The sequence below is a fragment of the Malurus melanocephalus genome, unplaced genomic scaffold (assembly GCF_030028575.1).
Source record: "Malurus melanocephalus ecotype Western Australia unplaced genomic scaffold, MMel_1.1 scaffold_216, whole genome shotgun sequence".
NCBI classification, from domain to species: domain Eukaryota; kingdom Metazoa; phylum Chordata; class Aves; order Passeriformes; family Maluridae; genus Malurus; species Malurus melanocephalus.
The window spans coordinates 493,707-518,905 of NW_026623448.1; the positions used below are offsets into that span (position 1 = coordinate 493,707).

General features: G+C 44.6%; 1 protein-coding gene across 1 annotated transcript in view; it reads left to right on the plus strand.

The window, feature by feature from the left end:
- TMEFF2 (transmembrane protein with EGF like and two follistatin like domains 2) overlaps positions 1 to 25,199 on the plus strand; it is a 121,205-nt gene that overhangs the window by 65,390 nt on the left and 30,616 nt on the right. The window contains exons 5-6 of the mRNA XM_057374113.1: positions 6,120 to 6,216; positions 25,036 to 25,184. Coding sequence (XP_057230096.1) covers positions 6,120 to 6,216; positions 25,036 to 25,184 — 246 coding nt within the window. The remainder of the gene's footprint in view (positions 1 to 6,119; positions 6,217 to 25,035; positions 25,185 to 25,199) is intronic.

Consider the following 25,199-nt stretch of genomic DNA (forward strand, 5'->3'; position numbering starts at 1 on the left):
ATCTTTTTTCAGCCACAGTAAGGGAATTTCAGAGGGTGAGGGTGCTGCCCATCTCACCAGGAGATCCCTGAGCCCCCAGCCCGGGTGACAGCTGGAAAAGGTGTCCAAGGGCTGCTGGAGCTGGGAAAGTGCCCTGGAAAACTGGGAGTGCTGGGAAAAGGAAAGAAGCRACAGGAGAAACAGAAGGATGGCATGGCAGGAAGCAAGACAGRAGGTAAAAAGTGAAGACAGAGCATCAGTGCTGAGTACCAGTGTGAAAYTGCTTTTGTGCTAGTTATTCCCTGAAGTCAGGGTGCTCCCAGATAGTTTTCTTGCACTGATGAGATTCTGTGTTCAGGGCAGAAGTGGAACCTTCAGCACAAAAGGTGGGTGAGCTCAGCACAGAGCTCTGCACAAGGGACAGCTGCTCCTGAAGTGCTGCTGTCGTGTCTGACATCAACTCTGCATTGCATTGGATTGAAAAACCAGGAATCAGCCCTACAAAAGTAGTTTTTAAAAATTATAAACATTCGCTGCTTTCCTGTTGTTTGTTACACCCACARGCTTTTTCTCCACAGCTCTGAAGCTTAGACATACCTTTCAAAACAAATGTATACCTGGAAGCTGAGATCCTTATACATTGAGATAATCCACTGACTAAGATTTTTAAGGAAAAAAAAAATWAAAGCTGAGAGTCACAGTATAAATATGAGAGCTGGAAAGCACTGCAAATTGAGTCTGGCATCAAAGCAGTGCCAGGCTCTATCTACATGGTCTTTAGCAATAAGATAAGAGCACATTTTATCAGCAATCTGAGCTGGCTGGGTGCATCCTGTTCCTCCTCAAAAGCCCTGCTAGGTATTTACATCATGCCAGACTCATCCCATTATCCTTTYCCAGCACTTGGCTGAGAATGGCAGTGCAGAGGTATCCAAAGATGGGACCTGGGGCTGTATAAACCCTGAGAAGGGGGGTCTGATTTCCTGGGCAGGTATGGCACAGCCCCAGTGCTGTGTGAATCACCTGCCCATGTAGYAGAGAAGAGTAGAGAGACCATCAAAGGCACGTTGGTGTGAAGGAGAATATTTCAGTCTCCTGAAGAAGTCCTGCCTTGGGTCCGAAGCTGGGTAGATTCACTGCTTTCCCCTGCATTCAGTAATTTCCCCGGAGTGTTTACAGGTGGGAGAGAGGGCAAATTTGTATTTATTGAGGTGGAGCCAGCTGGCAGGAGTAAAGCAGAGCGAGGTGCGCCAGAGTTTGAATTTATTACCAATACTGTGGGCCATTTTCCTTTCATTTTGACTGTAATGCCGTTCTGAGCCYCTGCCAGACTTGGAGGGCAGAGTCATTGGCGAGCTGACCCCCTGCTTTGCACCTTTCATTTTTCTCACTTTGCAGGTTTTGACTGAGCTAATGCTTTCAGGAAAAAAAGACTTATTGATTAGAGTGAAGTCGCCTGCAGCATCTGGGCTTTTATTGGTGCAGTTTGAGAGGTGTTTTCAGCTGTCTGGTAGAGGTGCAGGTAGTGTTTGTTCTCACACATTTAGTAAATTCTGCTGGCTTCTCTGCCCTGCTTTCTTAGAGCTTTCTCACCTCATCCACGCACCTTCTCACCTGCTCAGAGCACTCCTGTTAGGACTGAAGCATGTGGCAAGATCACCCCAGCTGTTCTGAAGAATATCCACCTCTGCTTTTTAATTTGCACATTGTCTTTCATTCCACAATACAAAAATGGCCATCGACTCTGATCTCCATATGATTTTTGTTATTACCTAGATTTTATAGATGAAAACAAGCAAGTAACTTGTTAGGATAGGTAGAGCAAGGCTTTTTTTGAAGTTTTTCTTTCAACAATAGCAAAGATATCCCACCATGAGGAGTCAAGTCGGAATCAGGGGTTGTGATGAGCACGTGTCTGATCACATCGATCAAAGGAAGACTACATAAGAGCAGTCGTAATTCATAATTCATTATAGTCATATTTTGTATATTCAAGTGTGTGGTGATGTTTTATATCGTTTCTTTGTTGTGTTCTCCAGCACAGTTGAAATGCATTGAATAAGGAATGTTASAATAGTCCTACAAAGCTGTGTGAAAACTGAGCCGAGGCTTTCTTAAGCTTGCCCTGTTCCCTTCAGAAGTGTGTTAGTAAAGGGGATTCAGAGATTTGTGTCTAGCCAGTGTTGCCACCTCATTGTCTCTCACTCYTGTGGCTGACAAGCTGCTCTTTCCATTTCCACCTGCTCCTCACGATGTGGTCTGTGGGGCCAGGTAAATTCATGTCCCCTGTGGCACTCTGGATCACATCGAGACGCTCTGTATATTCCTAACCATCCCACTGGAGCTAGTTTTCTGGAATTTGCAAAGGATTTATTCCCATCCTGGCTTTGACACTCGTCAAAACCCTTGGGAAGACACTGAGCAAAGGGTTATTCAGGAGCTCGAGCACAGAAATTTTGATGTCCATGTGTTAAAACTTCTGAACACCAATCCAACCCCTAAGAGAGCATGAGTCTGGGAAGCTGTGTAGGGAAAGTCATAGCATGATTTTTTAGGTTGTAGCACCTACAGAGAGATTAAAGAGATGTCTGCAGGTGGGAGTGGGCAGTTTGGGGCTTTTAGTTTTCATCTGGTGTCACAGGAAATAAGCGTGGGGTCAGACCAATCTACCGATGATACTTTCAATCTGGCTTTTTTCAGCTAGGGAAACAGAGTAAAATGCTTCAGAAATGGTTTCTTTCTTGTGGGACYTGCAAACAATACAGATATTCTTGAAATCACAGCTATCTGATCTGAGCACTGTGAGAATGCCAGAGAAGGACCAAATGATTAAAACAGGAGCTGTTGTGGTTACCACAGTCCATTGACTCTGCAAATTGTGTGTAGTGCCTTCACAGCTAAGAATTTATATTGCTTAGGAGATTGGCATAGTCTCTGAAGTGACTTTCAGATAATGTTAGTGACCTTCTGACCCTTGTTAGCACATTTCTTTGGACTCTCAAARTTGATAATCTTGCTAATACAAATAGGAATTTGCAGCTTAACGTTTTTCAGTGTGAGTAATAAGTGGTGGGCTTCAGTGATGAGCCTCCCTGCAGCCCCACTGTGTTCCTGTGGGGCCCTGGTGTTAAAACCTCAATAGCTGCTAATAGGGGAGCTACCTAACATGYATGAGAAGAAGAATCATTCTCCTTTTTCGAAAAGGAATCCAGAAACCAGATTATTTTTGCTAACCGTTTTTTTCAGTTGAGTTAGGAAAGAAGTGCAAATCAGCAAGTGCAGTGAAGGGAAAAAAAGGAAAAAGAGTCACCTTAGAAAATAAGCATCCACTAGTCCTCAAGCTAAAAAGCAGCAGGAAATATTGGGAAAATAACTCGTTGTAAGATAACCGATTTATCAAAGCACTTATCTGCACAGCACAGAGAAAACAAGCGCTGTGTGTGTCAGTTCTGGGTGCGGGTGCATATGCCAGTGGGTCTGTTTGTGCAGGGAGACACAACACACCTTGGAGAAATGTRAAGAATAATATCAGTGTTACTGACAACAGAAAGAGCACAAACAGGAGATAAACGGCTGTCTTTTTTAATCAGGACTGCTGCACATTTAATGACAATGTGCACTCTGACTAGGGAAAGCTGCTCACTGGGCTTCTTCAGAAAAACAGGAAGGGGCAACCTATTATTTTCAAGTAGARATTCAGAACTGCAGTGTGCCATGGGATGGATGATCTCTAATTGAGTTACTTCTCTTCCACATGCTCAGTCTTTGAAATGCTTTTTTTCATGGCTTAAGTAGCTGTTTCACTTAYCCTGTGATGTAGAACCGTGTGAGGTCTCCGGTCGAACGACAAGTGCTGGGCAGTTACGAACAGAAACATTACGGGGAGGAAGAAAGCAGGGCATATGTTTCAAATTAAAAGGAAATGCAAGGGAAGTGATTTACAGAATAACAAAATAAAGAAATTAAAGCTCTATTCCGTAAAGTATATRTTCTCACCCTCCTGAACTGGAGCAATTGTCATGTTTCTGATAGGTGAGGAATGCCGGGCTCTTGCAAGAAGTCTTCTCTCCATGAGTCCCACYGTCACTCGTTGCATGTGCTGCCCAATATCTTAGGAAATCCCCTGCCACGAATGGCTGTCAGTGTTATCTCCTGAATAAAAGGGATTTCTATATTTTAAAATGTAAATGAAGCATTGCAGGCCTGGGTGCAGCTGGGGAGGTGRGGAGGATGATGAGCTGGGGCCAGAATCACCCAGACAGCGCTTGGAGATGCACACAGTGTGGGGATGTGGCACATGGACACCCTGTCCACCCTCATACATTGGCTTTTATAGCTCATGAGCCTACAGAGTTKCTCAGTTGTTTAAGGAAACAGAAAAACCACACCTCAAACCCTCCCTGTAAAGCCTGACAATGCAGTAGAACAAAAATTCAGCCCATGTTTTTCCCGGTATCCTCTTTGTTTTTTTGTACATAACTTTTATTTATATAAAGCTGAGGAAATTTGTACAAATRGAGCAAAACTCTCCTTTTTTYCCCTTTTAGGATAATCAGAATGCTCTTCATAGGTGATTTTTTTTTCAATTTAATATAGTCTGAACTCAAGCATGACTGATAAGAAATTAATGCAGCATAGTCCATACCTAAAAATACCAACACTTCCTTTGACTATATTAAGGCTCAGGAAAAAAGCATTTTAGATAAGTCATCTACCTTTGGTATTTCTGTGATTTCTATCACTGCAGTATCTAAGCATATCACAATATTTTAATATACTTGTTTCCATATTCTCTGTTGATAGGAAATGGTATTATTCCTCTTATCACAGAGGAGGAAGCGTGACAGAGGTTACATAACTTGTCCAGGATAGGGAAGCAAAAAATAGGCATTGGAGTCACCCTTGCTCTTCTAGGGGCAAAAGCCCTTTCTCCTCAAACAGCTTTGTTTGAGAATGCCTGGGATTCTTGTCCTTTTTTTGAGTAAATAACAAAAAGCAGTGTGTTCAAAGTCAGAGCACTGTGACACGAAAGCCTCTGGTGAGAACGTRGATGTGCATCAGGCAGATGATCTGTCCACTGGGTGTCCCTTCAGCGTGTCCTCTGGCTTTGCTGGGCTGCACCCAGGTGTGCAGGAGCCTGCACCACGGGGCTGACTCCAAATGGAAAGGAGATGATGCTGCAGAGGCTGTTCTTGCCGATGAGATCAGTCAGAGCTGATGGATGCTCAAAGCCTGCCTTGGTTTAATAACTGTGTGACTGGCAGGAGAGGAGCGCTGGGTACGGGGTCTTGCTGGAGAAGGGTGTCTCTCAAAACATACCAAAGGCTGTTTGTAACTTCAGTGGAAACATAGATAATGTGTCTTTGGGATCTCTTAACAAAYCCTCTTCTTGGTGCCTACCTTAGTGGTCTCTTTCTGTCTTCAGTACTTAGCCGTCAATATTTTTTCTCAGTTCTCTTGCACCCATATTTTTTTATTTTCCCTTTAGTCCTATCATGTTTTTGACTTAAGGGCCAGGTACAAACCTTACACAATTGCACACATCAGCACTGACTTTCCCAGGTTCCAAATTTAACCTATGCTGGAGATTGTCCTCTCCTCTGGACAGCACTAAATCTTTTCTGCCAGAGATAACTGGTCCTTGGGGCTCATAACTCTGCTTCTGCAGAGAAAAATGTTTTGCCTTTGGAGTGGACAAGATTGCACCACACGGCAGGTAATTTCAAAACATTTTCGAGGAAAGCATCCCCTTGRGGCCATCTCAAGGCCTTCATGGCTAAAGGACACGAGGCAGCATGTGATGCTATCAATGCCCCTCCATTATTTTCCCAGGGAACAAAGCAGCGAGGCTCGGCAGAGACACAACCTTCCTGGGCTGCAGCTCAAAGGGGTGATTGTTTAAGGGGAGAGGGAAGAGGAAGGGTTTTYCTCTGGTTTTCCTTTCACCTCAGTAATTCAGGGGATTTATCACAGCCAGGATGGAGATGTGTGTGTTGGGAAGCGCTGTTGGCTGACCATCCGTGGGCTCCGTGAGCAGCGCATTAGGCTGATGCACTGGATAGATTTTTCTAAAGAGAGAGAAGTGCTTAGCTCCAGTGCTGTCTTTGCTAATGTATATTCTTCTGCTTTCCATCAAACAGTCAATGAAGGCTCAGGTGAAACMAATCAAAAAGAGACATCGACCTGTGACATTTGCCAGTTCGGGGCAGAGTGTGACGAAGATGCAGAGGATGTTTGGTACGGTAATTTGCTCTACTCTTCTGTTTTAATGAATGTTGTATTATTTAAAGGTACTGCGGCTTAGAAAGCATTACAAATGTTAGATAYTCAGTTTTCTGTGCCCAGAGATTCGTCTCAAACTGACTGAGGTGGTTGTTACTCTGAAAAAAATGTATAAAACACTCTGATTTATAATTTTGGAACATGCACAATTTAGACCAAGTTTAGAAACACARTTATGCGTTTTGTTGCCATTATAACTTATGTTATTCCATCTGGGGTTTTACAGTTTCATACTCCAGTAAAAATAGAATTGGGAAAAATAATTGACCTAAAGCTTTTCCAGTTAAAAAGTATCATTAGTATTATCATCATGTTAATTCATGTGTGGCATTAGAGACACTGCGAAATCTGTCTCATCTTTTCCTAGCTGCTGGAGTTGAAAACCTTGCCCTCAATTGTCTGAAAAAATGAAAGCATATATTTAGACATTTTCTCAATGGAAATGGTTTTAATTTTTATTTTTTTTAAATATGTTTCAAAATTATTCAGATTTTGTAATATTTTAGACCTTAATAACATAAACTGAAGGAAGGTAATTCTGTCAACTCAGATTTTTATTTTTCATTTTGCCTAGGAAATATGCAGACATATATTAAGCCAACGTTGAGCCAATAATTTCATGGTGATTTTGGAACAGTCAATAGATCAAAAAGGTCACTTATTCACAGAGCTGTATTTCTAATACTGCCCTAGTGTTACTCTGCCTCATGTTTCTCTCTAAGCAATTAAAACAGATTTAGAGAGAAAACAAAATAAGCATGCAAATGTTAGAACTGTTGTGTCGATGGTGCTTCTGGAGATGTGGGCTAGTGGTGGCTAAAGGATGGATACACAGAYTGGGCAGTGAGATGTCAGTGAAACAATGAGGCCACAGCTCTAATGGGAATCAGAATGGAGCAGAGAGGAGTCAATAAATGAATGGTGAACGTGTAACTGGGCCCAGTGTTGGGCAGCTGACCGACCTCACCCAAGCAAGGCATACATGCATCTTTGGGCAGGCATGAAATTAGGAACAGTTGTGCTGTCCRGTGAAGAAGCTCAGGAGTATGGTCATGGTTTTCCATTTGTGTTCATTTTGGTTTTGTCTTACCTCTTAATAATCAGTAATTTCCCGTTGTAGTGCTTAAAAAAGCCCCAAGCAAACAAACCACTGAGTCCTTGCTCTGTCTCCAGTCATCAAATGAAATTGTGGTGTTGAAAAACAGGAGCAAGGTGCATCATGGTTATAGGTTTCAGTAATGGAATGAAATTTGTGAGTAAGAAATTGCCTAATGTTGACTTTGCTTAAGAAAATTACCCCAGGTGTTATGATTTTCATTGTCTCCTTGACTGGTTGTCCTTGAGAGCTTTGGTGGTGCAGTGTAGAAACAAAACCATGGTGAAATTAATATATCAAAATTCACAGTCTAGTGCTCATGTTTTCATAATTAAGTGCGCTTCCAAATTGGAAGGCAGGAGAAGAGAGGGGCAAGGAATAAAATTAGCTACAAGATAACATTATTAATCATAAGCACTGAGTAGCAGTGTTTGTTTTTTTCCAGAAATAGCTTGGCAAAACTGCCTGATCCAAGTTGCCCCAGTGTTCCCACTGCAGCTCTTGCACAATCTAATTCCTCCCCTTTGGAACAGCTTGGCTTTTATGGAGCAGTGTAATGATGGCAGGAGCTGAGGTGCTCAGTCTTTATTGACAGACACTCTTTGTGCAGGGGAAGGTGCTTCTCGGGGCAGGAAGCACTGGGAAGATGCTCCCAGACAAATTCTCAGGAGGCAGGAAAGCCGATTTCCAACCTGAGTACAAAGACCATGTAAAGCCTGTTAAAGGTCTGCTTTGAAGTATKCAACTTTGTGTGCCATAACAGAGCCCTGTTTCCCTGTCCTTGBCCCCTGATTAGTCTTGGATAAGCATCTTTCTAAACAATGAACCTCCTGGGTGTCAGCTTTTCATTATTCCTATTTCTAGAATAGAAGTGGACTATGTGTGGAGATTCTAGATCCCTCTTTCAAAAGTAACTTAATTGAACTTCCACGTTTGGCACCAGAGACAAATACTCAGTTTATTATTTGATCACTGTTTTTATGCGGATCAAATAWCAGATGTAAGCAGGGCTCCTTTAGCTGTCTCACCTGACTGATGAGGTTTGTGAAATCCAGATGGGGTCAGCASCTCCTGTAATTCTGTTGTTACAGATCCCAGCACCAGCAGGGAATTCCTAGCAGGAGCAGTTTGAGGGTGCAGGSTCAGTGCCTGGTGTGCTCCAGGTGAGAGGGATGCAGGCTGGTGGTAGAGCCACACTTCAGGGAGCTGGAGATGCAAGGCTGCCTCTAACCCCTACTGCTTTGAGGGTGCCAGAGTAGATCAGAAAAGAGAGCASAGGTGTGATAGCAGATGTGGTTGGGCTGCTGATGATTTAAAGTGACAATTGACATTTTTCTGTGTTGTCACCCTCAGTATTTTGCAGACCGTTATCTCTGCTTTAACTCTTTTCCTTTTTTTTCCTTTTTTTTTTTTGGTTGTTCATTGCCAGTTGTCACTCATCTAAATTGTGCCATTGTACTGTGTCACCATTATTTTTAAAYCTTTTTATTTGCGTGAAACCAGTCTGTTAATGGCTAGACTCCTGGGATTCTAATGGGGGGTTGGCACAYGGAAGATTACTTGAAGGGGTGAGATTTGTGTGAACATTTTCTGGAAAGTACAGAGAAAAGACAGGAAAGAAACCTCTGTAATAACAGGTTTTCTATGGCATGCAGAAGCACACATGTGTTATTATCCTATTCTGCAGTCAAGTATCATGAGAGAGAATGCAATTTGGCATTCCATTAGTGAATCTCTTTCTCTGAGTTAAAAACAAAGACTGCTCAGTTGAAAGTCTTTAACATCTTGCTGCTTTAATATGTGAAAGCTTCTTGTCACTAAGAGGATCATGTATTACTGGCATTATTCCCACCTTTAATGCATTTTGCACCAGTGGGCTTCATGAATATTTAAAGCAGGGCAGTGGCTGTGCTCTTCAGCACGGGGTTGCAATCTATTGGTAAATCAGACGTTCGGCGTTGCTTGCTTTGGGTTTTATTTCTGAGCTGGCTAAGGAATAATTGATTTTRTAAGACAGGGCTACTCAACATGACACCCCGAGAGATATACTTAAAAGGAATTGAAGAACGTGGCGTAACATTTTGAACCGTGGTGTGTTGCTCAGATCTTCCAAAAAGCATCTATGAAACACTCACTGTACATAAATAGTGCTCATCARATGGAGTGCCTGCTCTCTGCTGAAGTGGCTTAGTGTCATTGCAGAGCCACATCAGAAACCTGGGTTCCAGCATTCATCTCCTCCTGATGGCCACTGAGGAAATAAGAGAATTCCCTGCACTGAGCAGCTATTTCAGAGGTCCACCAATAGGATCAAACTGGAAGGAGATCAATAATCAGAAAGACCCTTCTGTTGAGTTTCCTGTTGGAAAATGCTGACAATGGRGAGGACAGGAGTATTTTCTTAAAASAAGATTAAAGCCTGCAAACCCCTGACTTGCAGAGTTAATCAAAATCCAGATGATGAATTGGGGTTAAATATGCGTGCCTTCCCTTTGCATTCCAATTCCAGCAGTTCAAGCAGCAGCAGTGTGGAAGGGCAGCCCTGCCCACCATGAGATGCAGGTTTGTGGCTGGAATGCAGCACTCAGAGGTGTGTGCTGTGCTYGGGGAGTGCATCCCCTGGAGCCTGGCAGTGTCCAAGAAGCTGAGGAGGCCATCTCCAGACTGCTCCTGCCCTGCTGGAGCTGCAGGTGGAGGAGAGAGGAAGCAATATCCCTGGAGGAGGTGCCTAACCCTGAGACAAGCACCAGTGATAAAAAGCGGCCTGGATGCTTCTGCTGCATCCCTGCTTGGTCCCACTCACCCCAARGACACCTCCTGTCTGGGCATGGGGTGTCACACTCTGCAGGGGCCAAGCAGAGTGGCCAAGGGTCCTCTTCCATTCCTTGCAAGTGGCCAAGGGTCCCAGTAGGCAGGTTCAGCTCAGGTGGAGCTGTTGAGGCCATTCTGCAGGGACACTGCTGTCCCCAAGATGGGAAGGAGCTCGGCTGGCTTGGTGTCTGGGTCAGTGGGGAAGGAAGGAACGCTGCTCCCAGGGATGGGTGGCATTCCCAAGTGACRTGGTGACACTGCAGCATGATCACAGCAGGTCCCCTGTGTCCTGTGCTTCTTTCTGCACAATAAACTCCCTTGCCCACAGCACAGAGGCGCATACACAAAGCATATTAAGAAGATCAGCTGTTTCAGCTCATTGTTTCATATTTTCCTGCTCATCACAGGTACATTCAGTTTGGGTAAACGCTCCTGTAGGGCGAGTGAACAGTGAGCACTACATGAGGAGGGTGACACCGCATTCTGATGSAAATAAGTGGCTCTGTCCATGGGAGATATCTGTGCAAATCATGCAGCTGCCATCTGCAGCAACCCCTGCAATCAATACTGCCCTGGCAATCAATATTTATCTTTATTATAGCACAGAAAGAAAACATATAAAAGAAACTAATGATTTTGCCAGCTTCTCAATCCACACAGCAATTAGGTCAGTCAGCTTTGGGTCCCTTCCCCCTTCCATCAGTTGCTCTCAAGCAGAGCGTTTGCAAACAAGATGCTGTAGTGCTCTAAAGTACTAAAAGGTAGTTTGAAGTCTCACATACATTACATGGGTATTGGCTGCTTCGTGCTCAGCCGTGTGTATAATAACTGTGTGTGACCTACTTGTTCCAGATGCAGAAACAACGAGCTGCTTTAACATCTGCAGCGTCCCAAGCACTGTACAGTAGATATATTGCTGTTTCCTGCTGCTTTTCTGTCTTTTCTAGTGAAAAAGCAGATCTTTGCTCATACCTAGGCAAAGCACATAAACATGCATGTTGGCCTTGTAGTTCAAATAAATGGAAACAAATCGTGAAAAATACACAATTCTGCAMGAACTTAACTTTCTGCTTGAGATCATGCCCAAGGCATGGAGTGAGGCTGCTGCTGCATAAATCTTCACATGGAGCTTAGTAGTCATGCCTAATAGAGTCCAGGCAGGGGCTTGCAAAGGGAAGTAAAGGCACTGCAGGACAACCTGTGCACTGCACAGCAGAGGATGACCAAGCAGCTTGCACCTTCTCACACCCATGCCACTTACCTTAGCCCCAAGCTGACAGCAGAAACTAGCCCAGAAATTAGCCCACTTCTGTTTCTATCAGCTGGTAGTGTTCCATTTGGGGCATGTCTTACAGTTAAAAGGTTTTGAAAGATACGGAAAGCAGCTGATTTCCAGGGAAACTGTTGATGTGCCATGTTGGGATAAGTATAGAGACACCACACAGTAGGTTAAGAGACAGCAATACTGGAAAAATGTAGCCTAAGCCACTGGAAATYAGTCAGTGAAGACTTTTGTATGAGGCTTCTCAGTCGGATCTGCTGCCTGGAGTATGASAGCTGAACAGAGAACCCAGCCATGTTTCTTCATTTGGGAATGGGGAAAAAAATGCCACATGAACCCACACAAAATGGGAAAACTRTCAAAACACAAAACTGTAGTTTGTATTGCTGTCCACAGCACAAACAAAAACAAAAACAACGTTGTAGCAGCTCCAGGTTTGGTGAAAGATTTGGCTTGTTAGAAAGCAGTGTCTAGATATGATGTTCGGGWCAGAAAATAAGGTCCCCAGGTAAGCATTGCATAAATGCCATAGTTCCTGTCAGGTTTCTCTCTGTCAAGCTGCTGAGATATTCTAGGACTCTTTCAGGAGGTAGTTTCAACCTAACCTGGCCTAGGTGTAAAAGTGATTTTGTAACCATCCATAAACAGAGAAAGATCCCCACAGGCTTGGCTCGACCCTAAATCACGTTAAAAATAGGTGGTTCTCCTCTTTCTCAGAATGAGCCTGCAGAAGGAGCAGGGAAAGGTGTGGAAAAAGCAGTTCGCTTTATCTTCAGCAGCTCCAAGAAAAGTGCAGTTCTCCAGATGAGCATGAGGGAATGAGGGAAATCTTGTGTTTCTGAACTGATTGCACTGCCCGTAGCCTGGCTAGAAAGTTAATGCTTGAAAAAATGATGGCTTGTTTGGCCAGCTGGTGAAATTGTTTTACTYTACATATATTTTATTTGGGTTTAGTTAAAACCAGCCATTTTTCCCAGTTAGGTGAGTTTCAGAGAATCACTTTACCATCTCTGCATCCTTCATCCTGTGCTGAAATAGCCTATTTAATTTTGAAGTGAGACTGATTCCCAACTCCTTTAGGATGATGGTTGGGAGAATTTGACCTTTCTATCCATTGAGTCAACACAATCCTTCAGAGGCTTRTGTTCATTTGAGTAAGTCCTGCCTTTCCAGATTCTCAGGATTTATTTTCTTAATAACATTCTTTAAAAAAAAAAAGCAAAACCGGCTTGTTTTAACATAAGCCAAGATTGTCTGGAGTTACTTATACTTTGTGGTGTTTTATTACCAATACACTTTGGAACACTCTGGTAAATAATTCAGCCTACACAAAGAAATTGGCTATGTTTTCTCTATACGTCGAGGAAGTCTGTCATATAGCCTATATATCATGGCTCTAAATGTTCTCAGATAAATGCAAACCCACATTGTATTCCATCTGTACTACTCACCCAAGCAGGTTTTTAAGGACCCTATACGACACATCCATCTTTTATCCAAAAACTAGAGTCCCTAACGTTTGGTTTTGTAATAAAAAAGGCATTTTTTATTTTTTGCAATTACAGCAAAACATTGTGTCCAGGGAGTAATACTCTACACAGTCATAAAGCTTATAGTTTGGTTTTTCATCCTTCTGCTCCTCTATTCAGATGCTCATCCAAACTTAGTTTTCAGTTCAGAAGGTGAACTTCCAACTTAGGGAAATCAATAAAAGCTATCCCAGGCTGACTGCAGTGAAACAAGAGTTCTTTCCCAGTTTGATAACTACGGAGTAACTTCTCAGTAGCCTGTGGAGCCTTTTGCTGGTAGAATGGAGAACAAACTCAGCTGGAGTGTGAATGCTCTGTCAGTCACACAGTGCAAAGGAGTAACTTGGAAATTGTGATGATAAAAGCAGAATTTGCCTTACTGACTTCTTCAGTTGCTTCAGAGGAAATATTGATTTGTGAAAAGCCAAAAATAACTTCTGAGATCTTGAGGGGGGGTTTCATGTCTTACTGTGCCAAGTTCTTATAGGGGCAATACACAAATCCTTCTGAAATTCGAGGGGAGGAAGACTTGTAAGAGGCATAGTCACCATTTGTCTTTGCATTTACAAGTCTGTCAGCATTAGAGTTGGGGGAAAAAAAAGCTGCAATGACTTTAAAGCATGGCTCAACAAACATAGACCAATTTTCCCGTTAGATTTCCACTGCTAAGATGCCTGTCTGTGTGGTGTGTGGATGGGAGGCGTGGAGGGATGCTGTGTTTTCAGGAAATTTCAGTCTGGATACAGCATACGCCAGTGGAGAGCAACCACTTTATGTGCCCAGCTCAACAGGGCAGCAAATGAMYCCATRGSGGTTTGGGGTTGGTTTTTTCCTCCTYTGCCACCACTGGGTGGGAAAGTGTCCCAGCCTTCTGAGCACATCTTTGTTTGCATTGGGAGGAATGCCTTTGACACCAGAGGGTCCCTGTGGGCTGTGCAGGCAGAGCTGGGCACTCCCAGGCTCGGTTGGTCCCCCTGTTGGTACCCTGGGCTCCCCAGGCTGTGTGAGGGATGATATTATGGCAATGCACACCAGACATTAACGGGCATTGACACCAAATCGTCTGCGTACAGCGAGGCATTACAGCGTGAAGGAGTGAGCGCCAAGGCCTTGCACAGCAACCTGCTTTCCCACCTCTTATTCCTCCTGTGTTTTCTCTTAGCCTTGTTATTTAAAAGTAAGCTTCCCTCCCTCCCCGGCCCCCCATTTAGGCAAAGTCATCCCCAGCAGTAGAGGAGAGGTGCCTTCCTGACGGCCTCTTTAGGCGCAATAAAACGCGATTGGCCTAATGCGCAATCAACAAAGGAGTGACATTTATTGCTCCGCTTTTATGATGCTGTGAACTGAGCAAGATTTGGAGCCTTACAGTGCCTTCAGGGGGCAGGAGATCACCAGCAATGAATTGTATTTATACCTTTTCCAATTTCCTACTAGCGTTTTAGCAATAAATAGACTGTGTTGTTATTGAGTTTTATGTAAGTGTGTTTACGAAAGCAGGAATACAACTTTGCAGCTCAGAATTACATGTGTTGGCTAAATAGATCAGCAGAGAGAATAACTATGTAAAACACTGGGAAAGCACTTACCAATTTATTATCGAATGTCTTAATGGAATGCTTCATCTCTCCCATCCCACTTTATGTTAACTGTTAAAATAGAACTGCATCCGTTGCAGAAGGTCGAAGGCTCCTTCACACACCCATGTAGGAACATTGAGGCCACGGTTTGTTCACACATCTAAACCATTAAAAATRCATCCCATGCATTAAATATGAGCCTGAGGAAAACTCAATAGAAGCTGACGCACAGGGCTGACCTCAGCTCTCACAGCCCCTGCCGAGTGGCAGGTGTCCCTTCCTCAGAGTCCAGCTCCTGCCCCGGTCCYTTCCCATGTGCAGGCTGCAGCTAAAAGCCTGTGTGAGAGTCCCCAGACGTGCAGATTGAATTGCTGTGTCCCAGCCTGCCTGTTTTGTRACAGAGCTCTTGTGTGGCACAGCACGGGTGGCCCAGGGACACCTTTCAGGGWGCTGCAGGTGGGTTCCACTGCTCTGGATCCCAGACCTGAAGCAGGTTACTCTCATCCCATCAGTTTGCTGGCAAGGGCATGTCCTTGAGATGGCACATGGCAGTCATTTGTCTGTCTTCCTTTCCCTGGCAGCGGTCCTTCCCTTGGGGAATGGTCCCAAAAGCAKCCAGTCCCTGTGGCCATCACAAGGCAGTGAGAGAAGGGGCAGCATCCCCAGCCAGCAGTGCCTGGTTTGGTACAGCAGCTTTCACTACACCCCTGAATGCTCTGAGGGAAAGAGGGCTCCTGCTGCACCCTCCTTCCTGGAAATGCAGTGATCTGCTCATACCTGTGGGCTGAGATCTCACTTAACTGCTGGGCAGGATAACAGGAGGTTATCCTGCCTTATTTCTGTCTGTGCAGGAGGTGCAAACAATGCCTGGAGGAAAACCTGAAAGCATCCTCCCAAAATGTCATTAAAYATCTAGGCTGGGTTCTGTAGCTGAAGGCAGCTGCCCAAGCAGGGTAGCCTGGGGTCCGTGGCCAGTTCAGATGTTGCTGCTCACGTGGGTGCCCTTGGTTAGAGCACGGAGCTAATAACAGTCAGGCTGTGGGTCCAACCCCTGCATGGCCATTCCCTTAAAATGATCCTTATGGGTCTCCTCCAGCTCAGAGTATTCTGTGAATCTGTGAGGAAGCAGGAGGCACGCATGTTCAAGGATGAAGAGAGGTTTATGGGGAGAGCTGGTCTGGGTTTGCACATGTGGAAGGCATTGTTTATATTGAGGAATTCCTTTGCCACCGTTTTCACTCATTTTAGGAAGGTCCCCACTTCCCTTCCCCACCAGCATTGGGTATCTCCTGTGCTGCAAGGGGTGGGGCTGGCAGAACTGGTCTCTGCGAGCCAAAAGGCCACCAGCCCTTTACTTTCACTGGTAAATCAGAGTCCACATTCCACTTTCAGAAGTAAAATGTGATGTTTTAACAAAGGTTTCAGCAGAAATTTGCTGTTGGTCCCAGACAGTGCTGCAGTTCTTTGTGAGCAGATGGATCTTTCCWGAATGGCAAGGTCCATGCCAGGACCTGCAGCTCGATAGTGTCCCGTGCTTCCYGCTGGGAGCTGCAGTCCAGGGTGAAACTCTGGGATTTGGGGAAACAACTTTCATTATTCTGCTGGCTCCAAGATAGGAGTGAACAATATCAGCAGTCTGAGGCACACAGCAATAAAGCGTTCATGAAGGACAGCCTCAAATGTTTACAGAGAGAGAAACAGTCAGCAAAGCTTTGTTTTAGCACAGACCACAGAGACGTGAAGGACACCGCGGGTAGGCAAACTACAAAAAGGCATTTATTTCATTCCATGAGTTTTAAATAAACTTCACACATTAGATACCTGCAGACACTTGAATTGGCATGTGCCCAGAATTAGAATTTTCTTCTCTGGTCACGCAGCTAGCATGTGGGTTTATCCATGACTCTTAAAACCCAGTCATCAGCCTTGTGATTCTCTGTTTGGCTTTAAAGCAACCATTTCTAGCAAAGATTGCTTTATACAGCTTAGTACCTTTTAAATAAGAATGATATTTAGAAGGACAAAAAAAAACCCAAAAAACCAGACATTTATTTTGCCCTAAAGTTGTTAGCACACAATACAATGTACTGTTGAGGGCACCAGAGGCATTGGGAAACCAYGAGAAGGTCATACCATAATTGGTGCTGTGAGTTGTAAGAAGGAAGAAAAGGTGAAGTTTATGATGTTTTTTTGTCAAAAATTTAGTAAAAAAAGGAAAATTAGGACTCAAGTTGCACTGTCTTGCACAGCAGATTGAAGCATTTGTCATGAGCTGCAGTCTCCAGGATGGCTTCGTGAAAACTGGAGGAGCATGAGACCTGTTCCTGACTGAGCTCYGGGAAGGAGGCAGTGCCCAGGGACTCTGCTCTGTACAGCAAGGTGTCTCCAGGAGCAGCCCATGGGTTTGAGACATCCTCCTCCAGCTGCCATGGAAAACATGCTCTGAAAAATCCGTGTGTATTTTTAAGCACTGCCAGTCAGTCGCTGCCATTCAGCAGCAGCAGCAGCGTGGCAGCTGCAGCCCAAGCTCCTGGCTCTGTCTCCTGCTGCACTCCCAAAGTGTTGCATTTGGTATGCAAGGAAGGGCATCAGTAAATGTATTCACCACTTTAGTGCATTTTAGCTTGACATATGTCCAGTAAACAGTATTTTGGGTTCTTGCAGTAAAGAAGAAAAAAAAAAAAATCACCTGATTATTCAGCGCTTCCTTCTGTTATGATGCTTTGGGGTCCTTCAAATCATTTTCATTATGCACTACATAATAATAAAAATCTYCGTGCAGTATGCTGATAATTCTGTGCAAGGTCTCTGTGATTTCTAATCGTTTGAACAACAGGATGCTATTGAAATGCCATGCAGAAACATTGCATCAGCCTGAGGGAATCAAGCTTTTCTCCTTTTACTCCTGGTGAAGATAAACATTTGAACAGTTGAAATAGGTAAAATATCCCAGGGAAGCCACTGCGCAAAGCCCTCGGTGCAGAAGCAGGGCTGCAAAGGACAAAAAGGGAAGATAAATTAGATAAATAAATAAGTAAATAACAAACATTGAATGGAAAGGTACTCAAAATCAGCTGTGCTTTCCTTCTCTTATGATCTTAAAGCAGAAGAGAAACACCAGAGGCCCAGAAAAGAAATACTGTGTGCTAWTTTTGTGCTGCTATTATAAAATATGTATTGTTTATTGTTCTGCAGTGCAGATAAAGTTTTGCATCAACCTGAAAATTACAGCAAAATTTGTTTTGAAGGAGACATGCAGAGTCTCTATTCTTTAAGCCTCTTAATGATGTTCTTAAGAGTGCAGTGATAGCATTTCAATCTCCTGGCAAGCACAGACAGGTTGTAGGGTRTGATTCATAGAAAGTGTAAAATATTGCGTGCCAGTGTGCATTATGAATATATTTTATATACATGTATGAAAGCGTTCCTGATGTTCAGTGCATGCCAAAGCCAGGCAGTTTTGTCATCCTCTTGAGCTGTGTGCTGCAGAGGTTGCTGTGGGGTACCTGAGTTTGGCCAGGCTACCCAAAGTCCCTGGTGGCTCTGCACTGAGGGTGCCAGCACTTCACCTCTTGCTGAAACAGAAACAGTGCCAGGCCGTGGCTGCTGTAGGGCTGCTGAGACCACTGCACAGCTCAATGGTGTGCCTGGAGGGGGCTCAGGCTCAGAGGCTTGGATTTGTGTGGTCCTTTGGACACCATGTCAAAGCAAAGGTGTGTGTGAGCACCCTGGAGCAGTGCAGCTCAGCTGTCTGTGTGTACAGGTGGGTTTGTGAGTGGGGGATGTGCTGGGGTAGGTACAGAGGGGACCTGCATCACTGCATTACAGAGCTTGTTCCTGTGTCCTGAAACCACTGCAATGCCTGTTCCTGTGTCCTGAACCCACTGCAGCGCCTGTTCCCATGTCCTGAACCCACTGCAATGCCTGTTCCCATGTCCTGAACCCACTGCAGCACCTGTTCCCATGTCCTGAACCCACTGCAGCGCCTGTTCCCATGTCCTGAACCCCCTGCAGCACCCATTCCCATGTCCTGAACCCACTGCAGCACCCATTCCCATGTCCTGAACCCACTACAGCGCCTGTTCCTGTATCCTGAACCCACTGCAGCACCTATTCACATGTCCTGAACCCACCACAGCGCCTGTTCCCATGTCCTGAACCCACCACAGCGCCTGTTCCCATGTCCTGAACTCACTGCAGCACCTGTTGCATGTCCTGAACCCACTGCAATGCCTGTTCTGTGTCCTGAACCCACTGCAGCACCTGTTCCCATTTCCTGAACCCACTGCAATGCCTGTTCCCGTGTCCTGAACCCACTGCAGCACCCTTTCCCTTGTCCTAATCCGCTCTCCAGTGCCTGTTCCCGTGTCCAGGTGTAATGTTAAGCCAGGCTTCATTTCCTCTTGCCTGCTGGTAATGCCAGCAATGATGCCCTGCGCCCCAGAAAGAGAACCCTTGCAGGAATCCAAATGATAGCAAAGGCATTAGGGACTGATTGCCAGGCTCTTTATGCAGGCATGTCCTGCCAGGTTTGCTTTAAACGGGCATTAATGTCCTGCTCAGAGGGGCAGGGGCTCGGAGAGGGCTATGCTGGCATCCAGAAATTTGAGTTTCTGGTCACCATTTTCTAGTCAGAGCAGAGGAAGATCAGAAATGTCTCTTGAGGAAGTATCATAAATGGACAACTGTGTTTTTATTTATACACTGATTTGTGACAGAGGAAAGGCTTTGTGCTTTTTTATGCTTCAAAATGTTGTTGGTTTTTTCATTGCTTTTTTAATTTATTTTTTTTTTTGCCCAGAGAAAAATGTCTAATGTTTTAAATGATTGCAGAATGGAACTTCACTGTCCCTGTAAAACAGTGCTCTCTGAGACATGGTGGGATCTCACTCTTGACCAAATTAGCATATGTGCTCAAATATCAGAGCTCTGACTAGTAAAAATAACACTAGATTTGCATTTCCACATTTTTAGCTCTTGCTTCCCTMTCTCTTTGGTTTTAAGCCTTTTCTCTTGACTGACAATTCTCTTTGTGGCAGATTTATTGCTGTTCTGCTSTTTGGACCCTGTAATCAACTAGACACTTGGCTGAAGACGTTAGTCATTTCATTAAGTACTTCTCTTTCAGATATCTCAGGCACRATTTTCTGTTGCTCTGGTTCCAAAAAGCAAATGACCCATGGCCAGCAAAGCCTGAATATGAATCTTTAATAAACAGAGGTAGTACCAACAATGCTCTCAGGTTTCCAAACAGCAGAGGGCTAATTAAAAGATGCTGAATGGGGAAGAGCTGCCATTGCCATCTCGCTCTGACAGAAATGTGCCTGCATCTGTTCCCAGTGAAGCCGCTCTTTTGGAAGCATTGTCTCATTTATTTATCCTCTTTGCTTCCCATCAGAACTACATAGGAAACCTTCATCATGTTACGTGCAGATATTGCATAGTAATTTTAAAAAAAATTATTTTTCAGTAATACATTGCTGGAGACAATGACTGAATAGTTGTCTTAGTAGTAAAGATGAAGCACGGGGTGTGTTTCTTTTTGTCATCGCTGTGTCACTAATGATTAYATTGTATTCATGAACTAGGGAAATAGAGTTATAGCATTCCCCTACCCTTCATGGGTAAAGAACCATTCTCTCCTTTTATTGAAACTCTTAAAATGTCATTCCTCCTTCCATGGAAAGTCCGTAGCCGTGAATCCTCTCTTCAGTGGCTTGCTCTCTGCAGGCAAAGGTACTCTCTGTGCCCAGAAAACAATACCATATGTTATTTGTAGAAGCGTGGGGAGTTGGGAGACTGTGCACTCACCCGTGCCTGGTTTATTGACCCCATTAATTTTTATGGARACTGATCCAACAGAAAGCCAAGTTGGCTGGTCCAGCTTGGCCAAGCAGCCTGGTGCAGCACCATCACTGCAGGCACACAGACCAGACTGAGGGTGAGCAGTGCTTTGTCATCATCAGGATCTGGAAAGGAATTCCTTGTGCTCTTCTCTCATTTCCCYGGGGAGGGGAGAAGCACATTAAACAGTGGAATAGCACCAATTGCTCCCAAAATGCCCGTGGCTTCCCTTGTGTGTTGAGTTCCTGCCGTGACAGCAGAGCAAGACACACACCACAAATGAGTACTGAGGCACAAGGAGRTGCCTGGCAGCCTCTCACCTGCCTCAGGCCAAGCTCAGCTCTCCCCCAGGCATCCTCCTGGGCCTCTCGTGCATCTCTGCAGAGCTGCACCTCTGCCTGCAGACACCTTCTGCTTCATCCTGGGTGTGACACTCGTGACAGGGACCAGCAATGTCATCAATGTCATTCCAGCAGTGCTGGAAGATGCACCGTGGGGAGTTAGCCCAAAATCCCTTCAGGAGGTGCCCAGGTTTGCCCCTTGGACAGTCTTTCTAGTTTGCTTTGGTGGTTTTTTGTGATCACCAGAATAACCACGTAGATTGCTGGGTGTTAAGCTCCTCCAGATTATCATCATATGAAATGAAATGGAATAAAATAAAGCATATAAAAGAAAGGGAATTGGTTGGAAACTATCACAATCACCTGGAAGAAAAGACATAGGAAAATGAGCCTTGTTTGATGATGGTTTATGGTGTCCAAATTTTAATCCTTTATGCCCAAATTTTAATCCTTTAACATATGAGCCCATCACTTGAAGATGCGAAGGGCCTGTGGGACAGCATTTCTTCCTTTCTCAGAGGAGCTGCAGGGTATCTGCTGACATCTTTGAGCCTCTCCTGCCTCACCGAGGCTTTCAAAGCTGCCTTTCTGACTTCAGAAGGCACGGTTAAATGCTGCACATATATTTTATGTGTGCTTTTGGGTACAGTTTCATCCTGTGACCCCCCAGGAGACCTCACTGACCTTCCCTTGGTGTCCTGAGGAACATTATCAGCCTTTCTATTGCCGCACTTTTCTCCGGGCTACGCTCAGAAACACAATAACCAAAACAGAAACCAAATAGATTTATTGACAGAACTATAATCAGAAGTTGTAGGTAGGATGATAAAATGGTCAAATGACTTAAAATTTGAGGTGTGCAGGAGTGCCTCACAGGCTGGACAGACTCACAGCAGTGGGATGGGTGCTGCCAGCCCTGTGTGTCACAAGTGTTAGGGTGAGGCTTTCTTCAGGGTAGGGGCCTTCTGTGTCCTACAAGAGCTGAAGTCTTGAACATAAATTAGTGCTCTCACCTGGCTCTACACCCTGGGGCTCAGCAGGGATACCACAGTTTGGTTCTTCCTGTTTGATACAGTCCCACTCCTGCGTTTTGCAATGCTTTGAGGATTGAAGGCACCTTTACAGGATTTTCATTCAACCAAATGCATTAAGTGCTGTTCGTGATGTGTTTATTACCTCACTGGTGGATCCCACTGAAGTCTGAGGTATTCTCTGAGAATACACACCTTTGGGGAGTACATGCTTCACCTCTTTCCCTGCAATTTGCCCTTCTTTGGAGGGGCAATTTGGAGGCATGGTCAAAATGTCAGACTGCTTCTTCCTCCAGTTTGAAAAAGTGTGTTTGAATAGCGTCATTTTCCCTGATAACAGGAGCGCTATAAATTAAAGAGTCAGCAACACAGGCACATTAATCTTCCTGATGCAATCCTACCTTTCACGTTTCCTGACATATATTTGATGTCGACTTAACTGTGCAGCCTTAAAGTAGGATTTGAGTATCTRAGTGCCAAAGCAGCACTGGAACTTGCTGAAAACTCCAAGAGGCGTGGGTGACGCACAGATCCTCGCGGCAACAAGATCGGGGAGACAAGATTGGTGTTTTTCCAGCATCCATCCAGTCAGCCCCAAAACCAGGCTTCACACAGGAGATCCTGTAGGGTTCTGGAGCACATGGTGCCATGCTGGGGGTTCCCTTTCTGCTCTCCCTGGCTCAGGAGTGATCCCACCCCACTGCCACCGCTCTCCTGGTGTGTCCTCCCTGTGCAGATGCTGCAGGGTTTGCTTGGATAGGAAATCGGGTCTCACCTCTGGTTGAGGTTTTAGAATGGGGTTCAGAAAAAAACGTTGTTCTCTTCTCATTTTTGCCAGAAAAGGTCAGGAAGGCAATTTTGGATCTTTGTGTTTTGGAAGCTATCAAAGGATGTGAATAAATGCGTAGAGGGCTCTGAAGCAGTCTTCAAAATTGGTGGGAGATTGGTCTCTGAGATACCAAAAATCCCACACAAAGTGTTTGCATGCATCTTTGAGCATTTAAACACCTTGAAAAATATGTCTCCAAAGTGTCTAACTCTTAGCATAGGTTCCTGCATCCCCTAGGTATTTTTGAAATTGCATCCAAAGTTGCTGAGAGTTCCCCTCAAGAGCACCTTTTTGTTGTAATTTTCCTGTTGGCTTAATTTTCTCTTGACTTGAAACATAATATATATTAACCTTCACTCATTTTTTGTAGCAAAATGTAGAGAAGTGAAGCTGTTTCTTAGCTGGTTTATTACAAAARAGAGGAGCATATGGCTGATTGTGTCCCATCTGAAATGCAAATGGTGGAGCTACGTGGAAAGAATTGCTATTACTTGAGCWGTAAATGTTTCCTAATGAAGTGAGTTTGACTAAGGTGGGAAGCTGGAAATGGCTGCAGGAAGAAATGATGATGGTTAATATTTCAGTGGAGCAGAACATTCTTATTCTGCTGATAAGGAGATTCTTAGGAAATGCACTGGATTTTTTTTCTTATATTCTGTATGTTTATCAGTGTGGGGAAATTGCTACACACAGAGAGCTAGACRCTTTTCTCCGAGTTATGAAATCATGTAATTTAATTTATAACCACAGCTTTTCACCGTTGGCCTCTTTTTGAACTGAAGTTTTCTGTATTTTGTGAACATTTGGGATAAATAGGCCTACCCAGTGTAAAAAAAAAATCTAAAATAAGACAGCCACTGGTTCCACTGTGTTTCCATCACCCTGGGCACATTCCTGGAGGCCAGAGGCCAAATGGGCTGATGGAGGGATCTGACCTACACTCTCTAATTTCCTTCCTCCTCTTCCCACCAAAGTTTTGTGTAGATCCCTCTACACTTCCAGTAGTCAAAGGTGTCCAGATGTCTGCTGCAAATGGGAGGTGGACTGACTTTTAAACACTTTCTTAAATCAAGCAGCCAGGCTAGAGGCTTGACATTTCCATTAGTTAGCGTTCCGAGGGGAGAGCTGTGGAGCTGCTGGCGCTGGGAGGCTCAGCACAACCATGGGCTGGAGATGGAGCATCAATGGCATTGCTGTGCTTAATGTCACAAGGAGCTGGGAAGAGTTTGGATAGCAGCATGTGCACAGTGACGTGCTCAGGTCAGACCTCTGGCTTTGTCCCCAAGTAAGATCACGCTGGGTTTGCTGATGCTGAGCTGTCTGTTCCACGGCACATTTTGGGGGGTGGAGGATTAGTGAACCTTTCCCTTGCAGTGCCCAAGGGTGTCTGAGGTTGCTAATGATCATGAAACAGGAGAACCCTAAAGAAAAGAGTCTGCAGCCTGCTGTTTGTTGATGGAAATGATTAGGTTTCTCTGTCTCAGAAGCGATGGTGAGGCTTGCTGGGGTCAGGACGTGTCCTCGTGAGTGAGTTCAGATCCAGAGCAGACTTTTGAGGTGAATGCCTCCCTGTGCTCTGGTTCTCACCTCAGGGAAGCCCAGGAGCTCCCAGGCTGGGTTGTGGAGWCTCTAGAGATGGCCCCAAGCAATCTGGAATGGGGCCACCTCTGCCCTGCCTGCGTGTGCCCATATGGGAGCATGACACCGAGCCAGGAGTGGGCACTGACCCTACTGCCTGGGTAACACTTGGGTGAGCCTTCCTGGCTGCTGAGCTATCCAAAACCTTCAGAAGGTGCTTGTGCACAAAGTCTTCCCTAAAACTGCAGTGAGTAATCTCTCTGTGTCCAGGAGCTGGGGACATCCCACCAGCCCGAGGCACAGAGTGACTGCACATCCCTCTTCAGTCTCGCTCTCGGCTGTGGTTTTATCTCAGTGGGGTGAAGTGAGGCTTCAGTGTCACATCTTCTGCTGCAATCAGAGTGCCTGGAGGTGCTGTAGTTATTTTTCAGAATTAAATCACAAATCAATATGAACCCACGTTTATATGATGTTACATACAATGGACAGCACTTGAACAAAGAATTTTGTGGCTTCTTTAATTTGCAGGAGGGCTGAGCAGCTTCCTTTACTTGCATATCACTTTGGTTTACGAGAGATTATGAGTGGTGATGCTGTGGCACCATTTTCCATGTAAAACACACTTCTTTTATCTTTCCTTTTGCTTGCTTTTATGTTCTTCTTCCCTCTCCCTGCATCTCATTTCCATTGAGAAATAAGAATGACCTTTTGACAGAACTTTCCACTTTCACTATGTTGATTYGCATTGTACAGTCAGGATAATACAAACACTTGTATTTTTGAGATGTATTTATGATGTCATTAAGAAACTTTCTCATATTAGCCTCTTCTTTTTTCCCTTTCTGTATCTTTTCAGGTGTGTGTGCAACATTGACTGTTCTCAAACCAACTTCAATCCTCTTTGTGCTTCCGATGGGAAATCTTATGATAATGCATGTCAAATCAAAGAGGCATCATGCCAGAAACAGGAGAAAATTGAAGTCATGTCTTTGGGTCGATGTCAAGGTAACTCTCATAACA